This window comes from Acomys minous, assembly GCF_964271855.1.
Source record: "Acomys minous genome assembly, chromosome: 6".
Classification (NCBI taxonomy): Eukaryota; Metazoa; Chordata; class Mammalia; order Rodentia; family Muridae; genus Acomys; species Acomys minous.
The window spans coordinates 22,846,996-22,868,514 of NC_140487.1; the positions used below are offsets into that span (position 1 = coordinate 22,846,996).

The 21,519-nt window shown below is 43.5% G+C and overlaps 1 protein-coding gene across 6 annotated transcripts in view; it reads left to right on the plus strand.

The window, feature by feature from the left end:
- Positions 1-21,519, plus strand: part of CDK6 (cyclin dependent kinase 6) — a 200,764-nt gene that overhangs the window by 53,095 nt on the left and 126,150 nt on the right. For all 6 annotated transcript variants that reach the window (XM_084784968.1, XM_084784971.1, XM_084784970.1 and 3 more), the window contains one exon: positions 1,584-1,719. In XM_084784968.1, coding sequence (XP_084641094.1) covers positions 1,584-1,719 — 136 coding nt within the window. The remainder of the gene's footprint in view (positions 1-1,583; positions 1,720-21,519) is intronic.

Genomic DNA, 21,519 nt, shown 5'->3' on the forward strand with positions numbered 1-21,519 from the left:
ACATGTAATGGCCTGGTATAGTTTGTATTTGATTTTATTACATCCCATTTTTAGTTCATTGAAGTTATATTGCAAATATAGAGACATCAGATACAAAGAAGCTTTCTGATTTTGCAACTCTTTTCTTTCCTTTGAGGAGAAGTAGTCAAAAGATGTTGTTGACACTAATAAGGTAGCTCAAAGCAGCTTATGTGCAAGTGGTCAAACTGCCAATTTCAGAAAGTCATTTTGATAGACTCCCAGATATTAAACTATGCATGATAGCAAGCCTCTCATAGTGTGGGCTTTATACAGTTTATTATAGCCTAAGATTGACTACCGTGTTTTGTAGTTGTTGCTAAAATTTAGTGTAGATTCAGAACGAAGTACCAAGTTTGAAGCCTACATAGCTCAGAAATACAGTAGTGTGGCCCTGTAAACCAACCAGGCCTTGAAAATTTGACAGAAGTGGCATTGGAATTGAACCAAGGTGGTGAACCCATGGAGTAGCAAGGGGACCGTGTGTACACACAACTTAAGTTTTTAAATTTTTAAATGAAAACATAATACAAATGGCATTTTATACATCTCTTATTATTTGTATTACATTCACCTCAAAAAGTTTCTTTGCAGCTTAATTTTTGGATGGTTCGTTTAATTCTTCAGACAACTTGGTGGGACTGTCGTGCGTGGGAAAGTGTCCTTTTTGTCCTTGGGCTCGAAGGCTCAATGGTCCTGAGAGGCTCCTCCTTCTGTCGTTGCTCACGTTTGTTTTCAACGCTTTTCCAGTGCATTCCCCTTCCAGATTTCACAGTGTTTGCATGATGATAACTAAGTTATTTAACAGACCTATCGTACCATAGTCTTAGCCTATAAATATTTGAGCAGTTTTGGAGTGTACATAGCACGTTATTTGCTATGGACACTATTCTATACAGTAGTTTCCCCGTATATCAAAACTTCGCATGGTATCCTATGAATACACGCAGCCTGAAGTTTTTTACAATGGTGATTCGGTGTGAGATTTGGAAAGATAAAACCAAGAATGCCTGCCATTTCCAGGGCAATGATTTGGCTCATTAGGATGAGAAGTCTCTTTGGAATGTTTCTCCACAGCCCATCCTGGTGGCTTTCACAGCCATGGTTGTTCTAGGACACTTTTTTTCAGAGTCTACTGTCTCCAAAGAATGCTCAACTGGCCTCTGGTAACCCTCAACTTGTGAGCTAAGAGTTGTTAGAATTATTTTTGCCTGGGTTTAAAAGGTATTTCCATCAACACGTTCGACATAAAGACTTCATCAGTTAAGACACTCTGGGCAGATATGTTTGATCTCCGGTCATGTCGCCTAGTGACTGCTACTTGGACGGTCTGGCTTGCACAGGCCCTCTGCGGAGCTTTGGTACCGATAAAGAAATAGCAGATTCCATCAGATATGATCACAAGGAGTGCCCCAACTATGTGGTGGAATCGAGGGGGTACACATAAGACGCATGGGTTACTCCTTGGTTTATTTTTTTTAATATGTTTTATTAATTTATTCATACTACATCTCAATTGGCTTGGTTTATTTTTAACCTACTCTTTCTGGTTTTCCCCCTTCTAGATTGTTTGATGTGTGCACAGTGTCACGGACAGACAGAGAAACGAAACTTACACTAGTGTTTGAGCATGTTGATCAAGACTTGACCACTTACTTGGATAAAGTTCCCGAGCCCGGAGTACCCACAGAAACCATAAAGGTACCAAGAATCTTCTTTTTTTTTTTAAATATTTATTTATTTATACAGTGTTCTGCATTCATGTGAGCTTGCACACCAGAAGAAGGCACCAGATCTCAGTATAGGTGGTTATGAGCCACCATGTGGTTGCTGGGAATTGAACTCAGGACCTTTGGAAAAGCAGACAGAGCTCTTAACCACTGAACCATCTCTCCAGCCCCCCCCCCCCCCAAGAATCTTCTAAACCAGCCACTGTCACAGTTTCTTGAACACTAGCATTCTTTCATTGTGAACCCGCCGGAATTGGTGTTTTTGAAAGTTAATGTACGGTTCAAAGTGTCAACTCAGTAAAATGCTCAAAAGAATGGAAGATAATCCAGTCCATCTACTAAGTGGGATTTTCAGAGAGTAGGGTTGTAGCCCACTTTAATTTTAGGGTCAGTTAAAAATGCACATTAAAATTCTTTAAAACTACTTATGTGTCTGTTAACTGGCCCTAAGCTTACAAAGCATGATGAAATAGCTGTAGCTCAGTCTCTCCTGGTGGGTCTTGGTCTTTAAGAGATCGAATTCTAAACGTCGCTCCAAAGCACGTTGTACATTATAATTACATGTTCAATATTAGGCATATACATAGTTTGCGAACATGAATGGTCATTTGGCTCTTTCTGTTTTGTTTTGTTTTGTTTTGTTGTTGTTGTTTTAGTCTAAATGACAAGTTCAAAGATGGTTAGACATGCTTTCCTCCCTCCGTGGTCAGCAGGCGGGGAACTGTAGTGACTACAGACAAATTCTCTCTTCCTTTAAGTCTGACAGGAAAGCGGTGCCTGTTAACTCTGCTCGCCTCCATTTTCGAGTTCATCGGTTCCATCTGTGCATGTCTCCACAGAGTAAGAAAGGTCTTTCTGAGTGACGGTAGATGATGTCCCCAGATACTGATGCATTTAGACTGCAGCAGGATAAATGAGCATCCATTGAGCTTAGGCTAATGAGAGTTCTCCTTTCCCCCTCCCATCTCCCTTTCATTAAAGAATGTAATAAGTAGTGGTGATTGGAACCGCGCACGTTTTTTATGCGCGGTTAGAAGGACATGCAAAGCCTCTTAGATGTAGGGTTCCTGACCACCTGTTCTCGGTCTGTACTCTGTTGCATTGCATTCTACTCCTGAGACTCTTTTTTTTTTTCTTCCTTCGTGTACTTAATCTAAAAACTCCACGTTGTGCCCACAGAGCAGGCTCAGTACTTTTTCGCTCGCTCTGTTTTCTGAGCACAATGAATAGATCCCACTTCTTTTTAAAAGTAGAGACAAGTGTTCTCTATGTACCCTCGGCTATCCTGGAACTCGCTCTGTAGACCAGGCTGGCCTCGAACTCACAGCGATTTGCCTGTCTCTGCCTCCCAAGTGACAGATCACAGCTGTTCGTGTGGTCTGAATTCCCATCTCCGTCGCCTCGTTCTTGTGGAGTTTCTTTTAGCCCTCTCAGGGCCCAGCCAGATGTGTCTGATGTGGCTCTCACAGTTGGATATTGTCTCACTGGCCTTATAGTGGTTGTTATACACTCCACTTATTCCTTGTATTTCTTTTACTCTTGTAATTATTTATGTATCTTATCTATTTAACCATGTGTACTGACTGCCATACATAATTTGTAGACATAAGAACACAATAAATAAGACATATTGCCAGGCTTCCTTCACACATAATTATTTCAACCAGTACATCAAATACAAATTATCACTGGCATTTTCTAATGTATGTTATTTTTCTGATGCCATCAGTTATTTCATGATACCTTTTTAAATATCAAAACAAATTAGCCATATATTTATAGTACCCATAGCTCCGGAGATTTTTTTTCCCCAAGCTTCACAATTCCTTCCAAGATACCAGAGGATGGTGGATGAAGTCATTTGCAGAAGGATTTGTAGAATTAAAATGATTAAGACACAGTAATACCCTGGAGGCAGAGCTTGACTGGACAGGAGTAGAAATGAAATGGCCTGGGAGATTCTTGGATGTTTTTGGAACATCAAACTCAATAGGACAAGAAACAGGATGGGGACATGTGTGCATGCATCCATGCATGTGTGCGCACGCGTGTGTGTGTATGTGTGTGTGTGTGTGTGTGTGTCAGGATGGGGACAGACATGCATGCATGCATCCATGCATGTGTACCCGTGTGTCTGTGTGTGTGTGTGTGTGTGTGTGTGTGTGTGTGTGTGTATGGGTGTGGGTGTGTGCCAAGATCGGTACATGTGTGCGTGCATCCAAGCATGTGTGCCTGTGCGCGCGCGCGCGCGTGTGTGTGTGTGTGTGTGTGTGTGTGTGTGTGTGTGCCAGGGTGGGGACATGCGTGCATGCATCCATGCATGTGTGCATGTGTGTGTGTGTGTGCGCGCGCGCGCCAGGATGGGGACATGCGTGCATGCATCCATGCATGTGTGCATGTGTGTCTGTGTGTGTGTGTGTGTGTGTGTGTGTGTGCCAGGATGGTGACATGCGTGCATGCATCCATGCATGTGTGCCTGTGTGTCTGTGTCTGTGTGTGTGTGTGTATTAGGATAGGTACATGCATGCGTGCATCCATGCACTTGTGCCTCTGTGTGTGCAGGAGGTCGGTTACCAAAAGGTTGAGGTTGTCCTGGAAGTCAAATGGTGTCTACAGCCATCAGAATTAATGCCTCCGTAGATCAGCTGATAGGAGTGAGGGTGGGGCCAGGCCTATAGGTTGGGGTTAACGGCAAATGTTTAAGAATATTTGTTTTCAACATAGTATATAACCACAACCAAGTGAAATTAATTTGTATATAAAGACAAATGTCTTTGGTAAACTTTAAAGAGTAACTTATTGCTTTCATCCTTAATTATTTTTTAAAAAGGTCTGAATTGGTTGACTCTTCTTTTTTAATACTTAGTATGTTTCTAACCCTGATGTTGCAATGCTTTAGAAGGGTTGTCCTGACATGAAAGTAAAATACACCTTATAGGCTCACATGTTTGAACACTCATTCAGGGGCTGGTAGGAACATTTAGGAGGATGGGGGCACAGGGAGAAGTGCATCTTTGGACTTCAGGCCTTACAGTTTACAAGGCACCTTCTATTTTTTGTTTTGGTGATTGATTTACTTTTAGGAATTGGACTCCTGCTTAACTGTGTTGTTGGTTGATGTTTTCAAGCATGGACATGGAGAACAGAAATATTTTGTTGTACAGATGTATTTATGACAAGTCTGCCCTTGAGCTAGTGAGTGTTATTGTGTTGAGCAATTTATTGGGAACACGAAAATGGATTCTTTTCTATCAAGTGCTCTGTGGAATAAGCGTTTTCAGAATATACTGAAACACTGTTTGTTCAGTGTTTACTGTATTTAGGAATTTTCCTAGGTGAGTACTTTGCAAACACAAACGAGCTTACTCTCAGTGACTTTTGGGGAAAAAAGGTGAAATGTGCACAGGGTAGGGGGGGGAGAGAGAGAGAGAGAGGGAGGGAGGGAAGGAGGGAGGGAGGGAAGGAGGGAGGCGGGGAGAGTGCGAGCGAGCACTCTCTCACAAAAGCATTTGGAGGCATTTCCAAATACAAACAAGTAGCCTCACCTACGCTTTTTGCAGGCTGTAAGCAGGTATTCTCTAAAGCAGTCATAGTATCTAGAAAGTTCTAGATATTGTACTGACACCTTACATGCATTGAACATGCTATGTTGTCAAAAATAATTATAATCTGGAAAGTATTTTTAACATGAAATAGATACAAAACAGCCACACCAAAAAAACCAAGACGACAGCCATGTAAGGTTATTTAGTCCAAGGACTTTGTCTTCTACCATCTGCCCTTGCTGTGTTCCCACGGCAGACAGTGTTTACCTGTTAGTTTGCCACCTATCATCAGAATATTCCAGTGCATATTGGGGCTACTGAGTTACTAGGAAGTCAGGGCTTAGATAAGACTAGCGTGTTCTATAGTGTCTGGAAGGGGATAAAAATCTTTTTATCATTTAATCAACATACTTGTTAGGAAACAGCTTATAGGGGACTCATAAATATGGCTTTTCATATAACATTTTAATTATTTTAAATAACATTTGTTTTTGAGAAACTAAAAATTCATGAAGCTAGATGTAGTTGTGCAGGTTGATACTTAGGTCAGTTTATGAAAGGCACCCTGCCCTTCAGTGCATGGTCTTCCTGTCAGGCTTTGATAAAGTCAGTCACACACTATGCCTGAACTGAACAGCGTCCCCGAAAAGCTGTAATATAACAATAATAGTAATAATAATAATAGTAGTAGTAGTAGTAATAGTAATAGTAATAATGAAAACACGAAGAGACTGGTCTTTCCAACATTTTTAAAGTGAAAATTTCTAGGTAAAATGGTCTGAGTCAAAAATAATAGTGTATAACCCTCACCTTGAAGGTTTGCCTGATGTTCTATAGACCCATCTGTTCTTGTCTGACGACATTTGCATGGAAGAATCCTGTTGACTGCTCTACCGTGAAAACAACAAATAGTTCGGTGACCTTGTTGCCATGGCTGGCTTTCCTCTCCCTAATTCATACTGTTGTCTTTGCATCTGTGTAGCTGTGGCGTTCAGTTCTACCTTTCCTTTTCAACTTCATGCATCCATCTGCCACTGAGTTACAAGGGGGTCAGAAGGAGTGTCAAAGAGCTCATTTACCATACCCCTTAGCCCTGTGCAGTAAAGGGAACCATATGGCAGCATAGGGACAAGAGAGACTCCCGCGTGAGGTGTTCTCTCCCAGTGCAGACCTTCAAGATGCCTGCTCTCTTGCACTGAACCACTTCTTGGACACTTGCACTTGCCTGTGTATCAGCTTTCCTAGGATCTAGCCAGCGTCTCGGCTACCTTATAAACCCAGTGTTGTTCCTTGCATAGTGTGCCCACACAGCATATTTAATGAAATGGACAGTATCATTTCATGTGATTAAAGCATGGAAGAAACAGGAGAGACGCCTCTCTGCAACAGGACAGAGTTCTCCCAAGGCCATACAGGATGAAAATGCTGTCCGTGCATCCCCATAATAAATTAATTAGTTCTATGGGCCTGGAAAGAGCCAAACAAACCCAAGGCTCAAGGTTTATGTCTGTGTGGGTAATTTTCTCGCTGGATTAGATTTCTTTTTATCTTCAGTTGAGTGTTTGTTGTAGATTCTGTTGGTTTTACTGTTTTCAGCAAGAGATAAAATGTACTATTAGGTTTATTTTACAAAACCCAGACTTCAGAGACCAACGCACACTCTTGATAGCACGTGTTTTCTGCCTCTGGGAAATAATCTGCTTTCGTGACTACTATCTGCTCTCAGTCAGTGTGGCTCTGATGTCAGGATAGAGTGCCCAAGGCTGAGTCATCCTTCTCTGCTTGACATAATGCAAAGTGACTGGTCCCCTGTGCTGCAAATGAGAGTCTCTTAGATCTTCCTCTTCTACCCTTAAAGGAACCAAACCTTGGCCCCTCGCTTCTCCTGGTGGTCTCCACTTTGCCTGAATTACAGCAGGTGATTTGTCCTATCTTTGCAGGACACAGAACAAATTAACATGAAAATATCGCTTCTCAGAAAACAAGGCAGGCTTGAATGCCCGGTCACTGCTGGTCATTAACCATCTGCCACCAACACTCATACTGTTTATCACATTTGAAATTCAGAGCAGATGTTGCATAATAAGGTGATCCCAAAAACAAGGCAAGAAATTCAAAGAACAAGTACTCCACAATAATGATAAAGATTTGAACCACTTTTTTTTTTCAGTTTAATATTATGGCTAGATTAATTGACTAGACTTAGGATTTTGAGTGCTGCAGTCTGCACAGTACTATCCCCTCTATTTACGCAAATTATCTTTATAGTTAACATTTTAAAAGAAAATAAGTGCATAATGAAATTGCCTTATAAGTTCCTAGATTAAATTTCCTTGAATGAGCAAAAGGACATTTTATTAATTCTCTCTCTGGTGTAAGTGGCTTTGTAGGTAGGTAATGATGTTTTTACCTTAAGACAGACACCTTGATTTACAGTAGCTTCACTAACAATGACTCTTGCTGTAATTTAGGTGGGACGTCCCAAGCCACAGTACCCTCCCTGTTTATCTTTTTTATTGGTACTTAATACTCTATGGACCCTGTATCCTTTTCCCTTCACCATCGTCCACTTCCTCCCTTCCTCCCTGTATGACTGACTTCCCACCAGAGCCACCGGGAGCCTGTGTTCCTCGTTTGGCATCTCATTTGGCATCTCTTGGCTCCGGGTCTACCTAGTCCTGCCCAGCTTCCTCGTGGTCCCCAGCTTTAGGCTTTCTTTCCATCTTGAGTCCCAAGAAACCCACTTCAGTTCTATTGTCCTTCCGTAGTCACGAATGTGCCATTTGGTGGAATTTGCTTTATCATTAATGTGCACTCTACACCTTTGTGATGCTTTATAAAAACAAAGAAAACCACGTGGATTACACTGTATTTATTAGCTGTTTCACAAGCACTCTGTATTTTCAGAATAGGCACCCTGGGGTAGGAATAAGCCTGGGTGGTCAAGAGCTTTCCTAGCCTCACAGCAAAGGTACCATGAGTTTGATGAAGACCATGGCCTATGTTAGGAAAAACTGGTTTTGAGTAAAGCACTGCTGGCACCAGACTAGAAATGGTATCTTGCAGTTGAAGTCGATCTGTGTCAAGTTTTCTCTTGAGTTCAGGAGGAAACCAGGGTGAGCGAGCTTTAACAACTACCATCATTTGTACTCCTAACCCCATAAGCATGTGTCTAATGTATAGAGAGAAATGAACTTGTTAGTGTCTTTCTTCCTCCTCCTAGGAAATCTCCCTTGGTCCTCCTCACATCAAAGCATCCTTAGCACACTTTCTAGTGTCTTTAGCTCCAAATGAAAACTTGCAGTAACATAAGAAACTTGGTTAAGGGGAGCATTTTTAGATAATCTAGGATCCTCGCAGAAACACATGCTTATGCAAATTTCCACATCTTTGTGGTAGCTAAAAAGACATGGATGGGAAGAAGATAGAATTATTCAAATATGTTATACTCAAATTAGAAGCTATAAAGAAGTAATTTGGTAGTTTGATTTCCCTCTACCCACCCAGCACACACACAAACAGGAAACACAAGTTTTAAAAAAGTCACTTTCTAAAGGTACAGTAAGACTCACTCAGTGAAGTAAAGGCTGACTCATCAGACAAATGACACATAGATTAAGCAAATAGCAGATAAACTGAACTCTATTGAGAAAATGCAAGGCTTCATGCTAACCCTACTCTTTTCTTCCTTAACTACACCTTCATTTCCTGTTGTCAGGCAGTCGGACTGTTCTCCCACCAGCTCTGTATATACAGAACTGGCAGTAGAACAACTCTAGCCAGAGGGTCCAGAGCAGATGGCTCAGCCGGCCAGGTGCTTGCTGCACCAACAACATGAGGAACTAGAGTTCGATTCTCAGTGTCCGCCCAGAAAACCAGGTGTGGTGGCATGCATTTGTCATCCCAGTGCTGCAGAGGGAAGCAACAAGAGGACCCCTGGGGGCTTGCCTGCTGGTCAGCCTAGAACAATTGGTGAGCAGGGTCCATTGAGAGACCAAAAGAGAAAAAGTAGATGGGTTCTTCAGGAGTGACACCCGGGGTTGCTCTCTGGCTTATATACACCCACACATTGCACGCACACACGCACGCACGCCATGCACACACAAACCTGCTAGGAACTGTCTCTTCCAGCTAAGCCTTTCTCAAACCTCAGCACCAGTCTTGATGCCTTGCCTCCCGTCGCAGCCTTCATGTAGTCTGTCAGAAAGTGCCTCATTTTTAGTCTTGAAAGTCAGTCCCCAGTCTAACTTCCTAATCACCCATCAGACAAGATTGCTGGCTCAGCATCCCACTTCTGCGGCTGCCCTTTTGTGAACCATCCTCTTACAGGAGTCTTTAAAGCTCACATAACACTCAGCGTCTCCCCTACTGAAAACTCATCTCCAAGTGGTTTCCCATGGTCTACAGAGTAATGGCCTGTTGGTCTGGGGCCTTATAACTTGTCCCTCGTTGTTGCCCATTGTCTTTGAATCATGCTGGCCTTCTGAGTGCGGGTACTTCCTGGTCGTTCAGTTTGGAAGGCTTTGCACCTCACAGGCCATCCCAGCTCTGACTGTCTCTGCCTTATACCATCGGTTCTTACTTTGCCTTCTTTGTCGCCCTTCCTTGAAGTTCTCTGCTACTTTTTTGTGTGTTTGTTACAGAGACTTGAAGTCGTACTCTGTTGCACTATTTTCCAGGATCAACATCCCTTCTAGAGCATGCGGTCTTGCTTTTACAACTCTAGGTCTTTACCTTGTAGTTGACTTTGAAATGTGCTGCAGTTATCCCCGTGATACAAGCAAGGAAACTGGGGGCTGGAGAGATGGCTCAGTGGTTAAGAGCACCTGCTTCTCTTCCAGAGGACCTGAGTTCAAGTCCCAGCCTCTGTATCAGGTGATTCACAACATCTGTAATTCAACAGGAGGTCAGGAGTGGGGGTTCCCTCTCCCTCTTTTGGCATCCACCCCCACATACACATGGCATACACTTACAGGACACACATACGTGCCTGGGTAAATAATAGAAATGAGTTAAAATTTTTATTTTTAAGTGAGAGAACTGTGTTGTAATGGGAATATTTATAAAAATGTGTAATAGAAAATCCTAGAGGACATCGTATCTCACTGCCTGCTTTGGTCCCTTGCTGTAAATGCTTTGTGGTGGGTGTGGTCTCTGGGATTATGGCTCATAGCTTGGATAAGACATGAAACCAGTAACTGATCAGTCATGGAGTTGGAAATTTTTTCTTCTTTCTTTTATATGGGACATACTTAAATTGCAAAACCTGTTTGGACTTCTGTTAGACCATTTTTATGATGAAATCTACTGATGAAATCAGACCTCATTCTCGCTTTTTTAGAAGCTTGTATTTATCAGATAATCAAGTCTTTTACACTAATTTTTAAATGTAAAAGTTGTTTTCTCTGTGTTAACCATTGTAAGGGGACGGTTTGCCTGCCTCCCTCATAAAAAGTAGGAGCTTCAAAGGGATAAATTACTTTTAAATTTATTAAATAAACTATGCTACACATTATTAGTTTGTATGCGTATGATTTTACCCCCAAGTTCAGACGCCCCTCTGCATTGGGGAATTAGAGAAGCTCTGCTGTGCTAAACAGCCGCCAACAACTTGCTGTGTTCTCACCACTGAATTTTCAGTCAGTGACGTTATTCGGATCACAGATGCTCTTCTTATCTGAGAGAGTGTCTTAGTCTTCCTTCGTAAACAGACTAGGAAGGAATAATCTGTCCTCGTTTTTTCTTTTTTCCTTTTTTTTTTTTTAATTTTTGTTTTGCTGTTAAGAAAATAATTATTGCTCCAGGTGACTATATGGTGAATGACTATGTTCTTCCCCAGGGTTTATATAATAGAGCATTACAGCCCCTACAGTGCCAGTTGGGAGATCAGAGTCTGCAGCACACAACCCCTGCCACCTTGTTTGTTTGTTTGTTTTGTTTGTTTTTGTTTTTGTTTTTCTTCCCCATCTTCACCCTTTGGAGCAAAACCCTCCCGGAAGACTAGTTCCATGGACGTGTGTGTCCCTCTCATGAGAAGGGTTTGATTGAGTTTGGATTTCTGTACTTAAATCAGCGACACCGTGCCAAGTGTCTGCACACTGTTACACTCGAAGGCCTCAGTAGTGGAAGAGAATCCCCAGAGTGTTAGATACGGGGTTGGTGATGGCTTGCGTAAACAGTGGGTTCTGTTTATCCACTTGTTCACCACTGCACTGTTTCCTCAAGTGTGTACCTCACCGTCTGGGGTGGTCTCCTGTAAAATGATAATCCTGCCCTAACTGACCTGCCCTTTCCAAACATGAGCCCCCCAGGGGGGAGGGCGTGTCTGAGGAGTGCCCTCCGGTGTTCTGTGGACACTGCTGTTTAAGAAAGACTCCCTTGCACAGCTGAGGGTAGGAAGCATCTCCGTTTTGTTCTGACAGGGCTCTAACCGTAGTAGTGTTTGCTTGGCCTGGGCCCGGGAGCACCAGATGAGGAGTCTCTTCAGATTGCATGGCAGCTTTTCTTCGTGTTTCTGACACACAAGGCAGAAGGAATGTGAGCTCAAGTTCAGTGAGGCTGCTTAGTAAGACCCTGAGAAAGAAGAAACAGCAGTATGGAAGGATCTAAAGTGAAGTCAGGTGTGGGATCACTGAAGTTGCCTGTGTGCCGGAAGCTGGCTTAAAAACTCTAGATTTTTATTCCTTAGGATGTTCTCTTACGGGGCTGGAGAGATGGCTGAGAGGTTAAGAGCACTGTCTGTTCTTCCAAAGGTCCTGAGTTCAATTCCCAGCAACCACATGGTGGTTCACAACCATCTACAGTGAGATCTGGTGCCCTCTTCTGGCGTACAGGCACGCATACAGGCAGAATTGTGTATAAATAATAAATAAATAAATACATTTTTTAAAAAAGATAGATTACGACCTTTTTAAAAAAGATGTTCTTTTAGGAGGTCATTAACTCATTAGTAGGAAATAAAAATTAAGGGACGCTTAGAAGAATGAAACTTCCAAACTAAAGATTCTTTCCTCTCTTTCTTTTTTTCCCACCTCTGCCTGGCAAGTGTTAGGATTAAAGGTGTGTGTTACCATGCTCAGCTGCTAATTAAGGCACACATCATGATGTGATCTTTGGAAGATACTTTTGTTTCATGCATATTCATGTTTTTACAGTTCCATGGTTATGTATTAGAAAACGATGACTATATTTGCAAGTAGAACCGGTCAGAATTCTTGGTCCCTACCCACATCCCTATAGTAAGGAACCGAAACCATGTTAAATGTTAGGTGAGCCATTGTCACAGGTTTTAATGATGGCATCAATGTGGCCGAATACAGTCAGTGCATTTGAAGCTGCTGTCTTAGAAACCATGATGCCCAGATCTGGTTGTCTCCGCTTTGATTCAAGGCCTCTAATAAATGTGACTTAGTCATCTTACTGATTTTATGTTGACCATTCTTCATATCTATCCCTGACGATACTTGTCAAGTTTTTCCTTTTTTTTGGACAAAAAGATGTTTACAAAAAAAAAAAAGCATCCTCCTCAAGTGTAGTCACAATGCATTCAGATTAGAAAGCTGAAACAACATAGATGAGATGGAGAATTGGCAGACTGAAGAGGTTTCACTGCGAATTAAATTTGGGAATGTCAACATTGAAGGTCAGGTCTGTGTCTGGTGCAATATAGGTTGATCTGGAAGCCATTACCCGCAATTTAAGGGACTCTGTGAATATGGAATGCGCGTTGAACATCAAAACACTTCGCACTGAGCTTCTCCTCTCACTCGTATATCACATGTTAATATTAAAGCTTTGCACTGAAAACGTCGCTCTCACTGACCTGTGGTGTTTGCGGAAATGAAAACGGTATAAAAGCCGCAGGTGTGGGCCCTGCTTGGCTTCTTTTGCCTTTTCCCTTTTGCCAAAATGTATTCCTGGTCAGGAGGTGAAGAACAAAGATGGAAGAAGCATGTTGGTGATTGCGGAAGGAAAAATAGTTGATTGGTTCCCATTTGAAAAAAAGAAAAGAAAAAAGATTTGTGGACTAGCAGCAACCCTTCTCTCAAAGGCGCTTTGCAAAAAGTATTTGTGGGGTCATAAATGCATGAAAATGCATGATCAATAACTCTTACTTCTTCCCCATTAAAATGATGGCATGCATCACAGCAGTTTACCTTCTAAATCCCAAGCTCTGTCATATGTATTTCAACCCGATATTAAAGGCAGGCTGAGTGATGTCTGTACTGCAAAGCTATATGGATCCAAATAAGCAACACGAAAGGACATAAATAGTGGTTTTGTCATTGATTGTATCTGTTCTAAATGTTGCCACTGTACTGACAATCTGTGATAGGCATCGCTCATCCGTGCCCTAAGATCTTAATCAAGACACTTAGGAACATGAAAGGAAGGAAATATAAATTACATCAGCGTGAACTAAGAAATGGATGCATTTTGGTGTCCTCCTGGGGGGTCACACCCTAATAGAAAGGACCTCTTTCCTGCCCTGCTTCGTCCATGGCTTTCGTCACCAGGGTTTCACAGACCTTAGTATGTAATTTACCGCTATGTCCCGTAATTAACATATGGTTTGTGTTATTGATTTCTCGGGTTTCAAAGTGAAATAAATTGAGCTTTCTTCCACATTTAGGATATACAGTTTTTTTAAGGAACTCTAAACAAAGACACACATTATTTGTAAGTTAGAGAACAGCGGCCAGAAAGCAGAAAATTAGGAGTGAGTCCTGGGTCGAATAATGGGGGTACTGTTCAGAGGTAGCCCTGGACAGCAGGAAGGGCTCTTTAGAAAAGGCACGGCTGAGTTTGCTTGTAAATTTTGCTAGAAACAGGCCTGATTTACCATCATTTAGTGCTGGTTCGGAGGCAGTGCTTTCAGCTGTGGATTTGAAGCAAGTCCCTTCATTAATGATTTATACCAGTACACGTATATCTAGTTTGGAAAGATAAGGGACTATTATTGGATTACAACTTGTTCTTTTTAATGTATAGAACATCTCAGCAAATATTTATCAGATTTTGGTGTAGAGTTTGCTGTGCAAGACTATATCACAAAAGCCAAGCTTAGAGACTCAGCTGTTAGTCCCAGTACTTGGGAGACAGAGGCAGGTGGATCTCTGTGAGTTCAAGTGAGATCAACCTGGTCCACAGAGTGAGTTCCAGGACAATTAGAACTACATAGTGAGACCCTGCCTCAAGAAAACAAAACAACACACACACATATTCAGAAATTAGAAAAAATATACATAATACTGCTTTTTCGAGAGAGAGTTTCTCTGTGTAGCCTTGGCTGTCCAGCACTCGCTATGTAGACCAGGCTGGCCTTGGGCTCACAGAGATCCACCTGCCTCTGCCTGCCCAAGTGCTGGATTACAGGCATATGCCGCCGTGCCTGGCTTAGAAACAAATTTTAATTTATAATATTATATGTAAAAATAAAACGCAAACAATTATTTACACAAAGTATAGAAAAAGTTTAATATCCTTAATATGGAAAAAGCTTTTACAGAGTAATAAAAACTTAACCAGTTTAGATATTAATAAGGAATATGTGCATTCATCAAGACCTACATATTCACAGAATAAGTGCAAGGTTTGGGTTTGTGGGAGATGCTTGTTGAAAGTTAGAATGTACTGTAAGAGACGATTATGTAGATTACAAGACTTTAAACAGAATGAACGTACCACCACATTTCTCGAGGTTTCTTGTGAAACCTTACTTCTAAAGAATAATTACCTAAAGAAAGGCAAGATACAAATTGTGTAGGAAGCACATTCTGAACCTGAAAAAAATATTTTTAATGCTTATGTTTTTAAAACTAGCAAGAAGCATACTAAAATACTAATGTGGATCTCTGTTGCCACACGATGTGTTATTTATATTTGTGATCTACTGCTATATTAGACCGGATGAAATTCCTAGTAACAGCCTACTGTTATCATCATTCAGCCAAATGATCTTTTAATACGTATTTAGCTGGTAATGTTCTCTGTTACAGAGTAAATGTTCTCACTTGCTAATCTTTCCTTTGTACCTGGTGACACCCCATTACTTCCTCTTTTAGGCAGCACAGTAGGATAGGCCTTAGAAGAGAATGCGTGTGTGTACATGGAAGGTATTGTGTGCATGGCCACGGGTGATGATCTTGGTGAAATAGACTTCCCGTGTTCCTCCCAGTGTTGGGCTGTGAGTCTCTGCATCTGTTCCCATCAGCTGCTGGGTGAAGCCTCTTAGAGGACAGTTATGCTAGGCTCCTGTCTCCCAGCAAAGCAAAAATATGGTTAACAGTGTCAGTGGTTGGCTCTCTCCCATATGATGGGTCTCATGTTGAGCCAGAACTGGAGGGGTCAAGGACACCACAAGAAAACCTACAGACTCAACTAACCTGGGCCCACAGGGACTCAGAGAGACGGAACCACCAACCAAAGAGCACGCAAGGGTTGGATATAGGGCCCCCTGCACATATGTAGCAGATGGGAGGCTTGGTCATCATGTGGGTCTCCTAACAGTTGGAGCTGGGACAGTCTCTGACTCTGTTGCCTGCCTGTGCATCCCTTCCTTCTGTCTTGTCTGCCTTGTCTGGGCTCAGTAGGAAAGGAAGCAGTCGGTCCTGCTTCACCTTGCTGCTTTTACTTATATCAGCTTTGAGAGTTCCTGCTAACATGGCTCAGCGATTAAGAGCACTGGTTGCGCCTCCAGAGGTCCTGAGTTCAATTCCCAGCAGCCACACGATGGCTCACAACCATCTATAATGAGGTCTGGTGTCCTCTTGTGGCATGCGGGCACACATGCAGTACAGAACACTGTACAGTAATAAATAAATCTTAACCATTAAAAACACGATCTCATAGTGATTATATTACGTTGAGTGAAGACCTTTTAAAAAGGAGGTGCGTGCACTTCTGTGGCTGCTGAAAACCACTTGTGCTTCCCACAGTCACAGTTTGCCCAGACAATGACATATCTGCACACTGCCACGATTTACCCAACAGCAGCAACCTACTCTAATTCTCAGTTGTAGGTAAAGCCATGCCAAATGAAGAAGCTGCATAGATGGACATTATTTTTAGTGTTGGGAGAGTTTGTTTGTTTTGAGGGAAGAGTGTTATTTGAAAGTCTATTGTCACTTCCTATTATGGTTTACTGAGCATGTGAGCCACTGTGGCTGACAACTAATGTGAACTTCCGGGGATGTGTCACTTACCAAATTATCGACACCACAGCTTTTGTAGTCTCTGAATTGCACTTAAAAATCTGGTACCACCAAGCACAGTTCCCCCCGAGCCCAGTGTACAGGTTGCGTTCTTGGTTAGCTTGTGAGCTCCTCAGCAGTCAAGGTGCATGTGCTTAGGATGCCCACAGCAAGCCCTGCTAGTCACTTACTTACCAGCTGAAGGAAGGCCCAGTCCACTGGGCAGAAATCACTGAGCTTCCTTCCCTCATTCAGAATAAGTCCTGGCTTCTAGGGAACTGGCGAGCGTGTGGCCAGGGCAAGTGGACATGTGGCCTCTGCTTGGCTTGCCTTGGGAAGGTCCTGACAAAGGTCTCCGTTCTTCTTGTTCTGACAAGAGGTGTGATGAAGCGTCAAGTAGGACTGTCAAGTCTGGAAAAGCACCGTGTCCAGCAGCTTGCCGAAGCACCTTTCCTAAGGAAAGTCATGGCTCCCTATCGCACCAGTTGAACATATGAGTGCTCACATGGCCTTTGACAAGCCGCGTGGCACTGAGCTGAGAGAAGGCTGTTTTATAGTAAGTAGAGATATCCTATTCTGTTGAAAAAGTAACACTTCTGAGGAGTATCTGTGTGACAAAACTCCATATGTAGAGTCATTTTGCCACTACTGGCATTTTTTTGATTAGACACTTACAGTCTGGAAAAGCTGAGGTAGTCGGCAATGTAAACTGCAGGTTAATTCATAAATGCAAGTAGTGTTTTACCTAGTGGTAGAGCATCCACTTGGGGAAGACTCCATCGGGTCCCACAGTGGGGTCCAATCCTTTACATGGCTCCAGTGAGCTGACCTCTCTAGAAGTGTGGACATCTTGCTGCCCTGCACCCCCCCCCCCCACACACACACAGTGGACCTTTGTGGCCATTGGAACCTATTGCAGAGCCACTACAGAAGCTGCAGGCATTGCTGCAGACCTGAAGAGGTTTACGGAGTGGACTCTGAGACAGGCACCTTCAGAGGGAACAGCTGAAGTCGAATGGGTTTTCTATGAATTAATGCTTCCATATTGGTATTGAGCAGAAAGTCTGAGCATGCTTTGGGCTGCAGTGTTTGGACTTCCATTAAAGCATTACTTCGTTATGGGAAAGCTGGGATCCTTGCAGACTTTATCGGCAGCAAGCATGTAAAGGGGTTCAGGTTGCGTCATTTAGTGTATTTTAGAAATATGTTTGCTTAAGAGATTCACGATTCCTTTTCCATGACTTCTCCCTTTGCGTTTTTTCCCCCTCCCTCCAACGCTGTGCCTCAATTCATAGTTACAAGTGTTCCTGGCGCCCTAAGCTTGGTAGTTATCTCACAAGTTTCACTTACAGAAATAACAGCCCCTTCACTAGTTACTCCTGATGCCTTCATCCGGCGGAGTCCACTCTGCCCCTGGTCTTGTGCTTCTTGGCTGGGTGAGTTTGGAGAATGTTGCTGTTCCATTTATTGATGGAAAGATGACTGCCTGTCCCTGAAACGAACTCTTTGTGGCCAAAAACATGACCACCCCACAAGGCCATCACTCAAGCATTGGCTTAGAAAATCTGCCCCCTTGAAACTGGAAACACACCTTTCTCTAAAGAGTGCCTGGCAACCCTGGCTTGCTGCATTCTCTGCTCTCTGCCCGCCCCCTGACTCTGGTTTATCCTGTGTGCATACCTGCCCCCCTCAGACTCCAGTTTATCCTGTATGCACACCTGCCCCTCCACCCCAAGACTCTGGTTTATCCTGCGTGCACATCTGCCCCCCCCCTCCAGACTCCGGGTTATCCTGTGTACACACTTGCCACCCCTTGAGAGTCTGGTTTATCCTCCCGTGCACACTGCCCTTTCCCCCCTCCCCCGAGAGTCCAGTTTATCCTGCATGCACACCTACCGCCCCCCAGACTCTGGTTTATCCTGTGTGCGCACCTGCCCCCCCCCCAGACTCTGGTTTATCCTGCGTGCACACCTGGCCCCCAGACTCCCTGGAGACTCTGGTTTATCCTGCGTGCACACTTGCCCCCTGTGAGAGGCGCAAGTTGCCATGGACTCCCTATGCCGTGGAGCACGTTCTGGTCAACTCTCGCATATTAAAAGCTCCAATGGGAGAAAAGGTAAGCTCAACATACTACTTCAGAGCATCCAAACTGCCTACCACGCCATGCTGAGCCACAGAATGGCTGCCCTTTATAAACGCCCTCGGAGTTTCCTAACTGTGGGAGAGAAGGTCTACCAGAGTGATTTTCCCATATTAAGCCTGACTTGGATGCTGTACACAGGTTCATAGACTTAGGTAACTTATCTGCCTAATGCCCCACCTCCAACCCCACAGGATCTCACCATGTAGCCCAGGCTGGCCAGGAACCTGTCATATCCATTAGGCTGACGGGTTGCAGAGATCCCCCTGCCTCTGCTGCCTAAATGCTTAGACTAGAGGTGTGTGCAACCCAAAATGGTTTTTATGCCAACTTTTTTTTTCTTTCAAAGTGTGCATTTACATGCTTGTATGTGCTGAAACCAGCCAGGCCTGATCCATAACAGAGCCAGTGTTTTAAGTGATGACAAGCCAAGGTTGGTTCTTGATTATGTTAAGAGGGAAAAGCACCTCTTGCCAAAATTGGGGGATATTCCCCAACCCTGCAGACTCTGGCAGGCAATTAATGAGCTTGAACTGAAGGTTCTTTTGTGTGTGTGTGCTTGTGTGTGCACTTGTACGTGGGAGAAAGAGTGAAAGAGATAGCCATGCATAGAATTCTAAACCAGCACTGTAGTTGTTAGCTGGAGGCTCCCAAGCCTTTCTGGGAGCAGCCTGTTGGGAGGCCTCCTTGGAGACCTTGACGGGTCCTCTTGCCTGAATGATGCTCCATACTAACACACACCTTAGGAGTCCTTATGGGAGGTGTGCTTGGTGTGTTTGAATTGCTTTGGAGATTGGAGCCCTGCAACGCACCGCTCAGGAAGATAAATGGTCGTATATTAACTCCTAGCAAATGCCACCTCTTTGGTTTTGAATCGGTTTACAGAGCATTTTCTTCCTGGTTTGTACGCACCACATTGTTTCAGCTCCTCTCATCACTGACCAGCTGGCTCATTGGTGAATAGAGCTGCGGGCCCCTCGCCATGTTTCATGTGAGGTCTTGGCTGGGTGGCAAACAGGCAGCCTGTAGCCAGTGTCAGCAATTCAGGAGGAATTGGCACAGCAGTGTCCCCATTAATTTCTGTTTGTCACATGCTGTCATGCAAGTTACACCAGAGAGGAAATGACCGTTAAAAAAAAAAAAGGTACCCTTGTGGCACTGGGTCCCCTCCAGACGTCCCTGAGGTTAAACAAGTGGATACAATTAGTTCTACAGAGACAGCTGCAGGGAAGGAAAAGCCTAGACCAGGCCCCACAGCAACGTGTCTGTCCTCTTAGCAAGGAGTGTTAGTTATCAACATCTGCCATATTTTAACCCTTCAAAGGAACCAGTAAATTAAGGGAGCTATTATCCCACGCTCCTCTGATCGTTAGCGATCATAATGCCTTGGGAAATTACCACAGCGCTGCCGCCTCGGTGGCAGGTTTTGTCTTTGGGGGATGGTTTCTGTGTTTTTGCTGGGAGCAGAGGAAAGTGGTGGGGCACAGGGTGAGGGAAGCTGAGGGGCACTTTCATCTGTGGTGATTGCCACACGAAAGTGGACTCCAGCAGCAGTAAACTCTTCGAGCAGGACTTGTTAAAACCAGTGGGCTTCAGGCCGCTTCCGGTTCCACAAAGGTCTGTCCTGCTTGACTGTCAGCCCGTCTTCACCGGGATCTGCGGTGAGAGCTGTGGAAAATGAGAACCAGTTTCAGAGGAGAAAAAGGCCGTTGAAGATGAGAAAAAGAAACCCCAAGATAACTATGGCAGCTTCACGAAAGCTACTGCTGTGTTTTCTAAAGATGGAACCCCTTAAGCTGCTGCAAGCCAGGTGCAGTCCTGAGTGGCCTCTGTGTGCGCATATTCTGTGCTTGCAGTAGACCTGTCTGAGGATGTCTGCTTGCTGGCACAGAGGAACGCATGAATAACATGTACGACATTGTTAGAACGCATCCATTAGATCTAACCATTCAAGTCTTCAGAGGAGAATGGGCAAGGATGGTTTCTGGCCATATGTTAACTCTATGAGGAAATGGTGTCGTAATTGTGAATTGAGAACTTTTTCTACAGAAGCAACACCATTTGCCGGGGTGGATGCACATGACAGAAGTTCTTTAAAAAGAGCAAATCCATAGGGCTGTTTATCGACTGATCACATTAGAAGGAGAAAGAGGACTCCCTGGACTGGTCCTCTGACCTCCACACATACCTCCATGGCATGCTTGCATGCATACACCAGAAACGATTTAATTTAATTCTATATAAAGAATCAGTGTGATCACCAACCAAAAAGAGTTCGGGGGGGGGGGTGCTTTGTCGGGGATGGATGTCAAGGCTGTTCTCATCCTGTGGCCTCACCTAGTCCAAGACCCTCATCTTAGAGGCCAGAAATCAGAAGCCTGGTGGCTAATCAGAGCAAAAGCCGACTGACAGCAGGAAGCAGGAAGGACCCTCGGACCTGGAGACAGGCAGCCTTCTGCAGTCAGTGAGCAGCAGGGTGCCCTTCTGCAGCAGCAGTTCTGCTTGGCTCTGTGAAATAAGACTCATTAATTTCTGAAAACAGTCTCACTGTCCAATTCTACCTAATGACATGTAATTTTGGCATTAAATATTAGGCTTAATTTTAACATCGATGTATGGATTTGGAGAATCTTGGAGGGTATTTAAAATCCCTTAAGCATTAGACCACCAAGAAAAGTCATTAAATGTATGCAAATATATTCTCCATGTATATATGCTACATCCCTAATTAAGGGATCTCTTCTTGTCCAGTAGATGGGTGGAACACATGGCAATTTTTCTATTACTCATGTCATTAATCCCTGATTTTAGAAGGATAAGCAGTAATTGACTTTGAAGAATCCAAGCTTAGGTGCATATTAAAGCATGCCGTTTAATACACCAATAAATGTCAC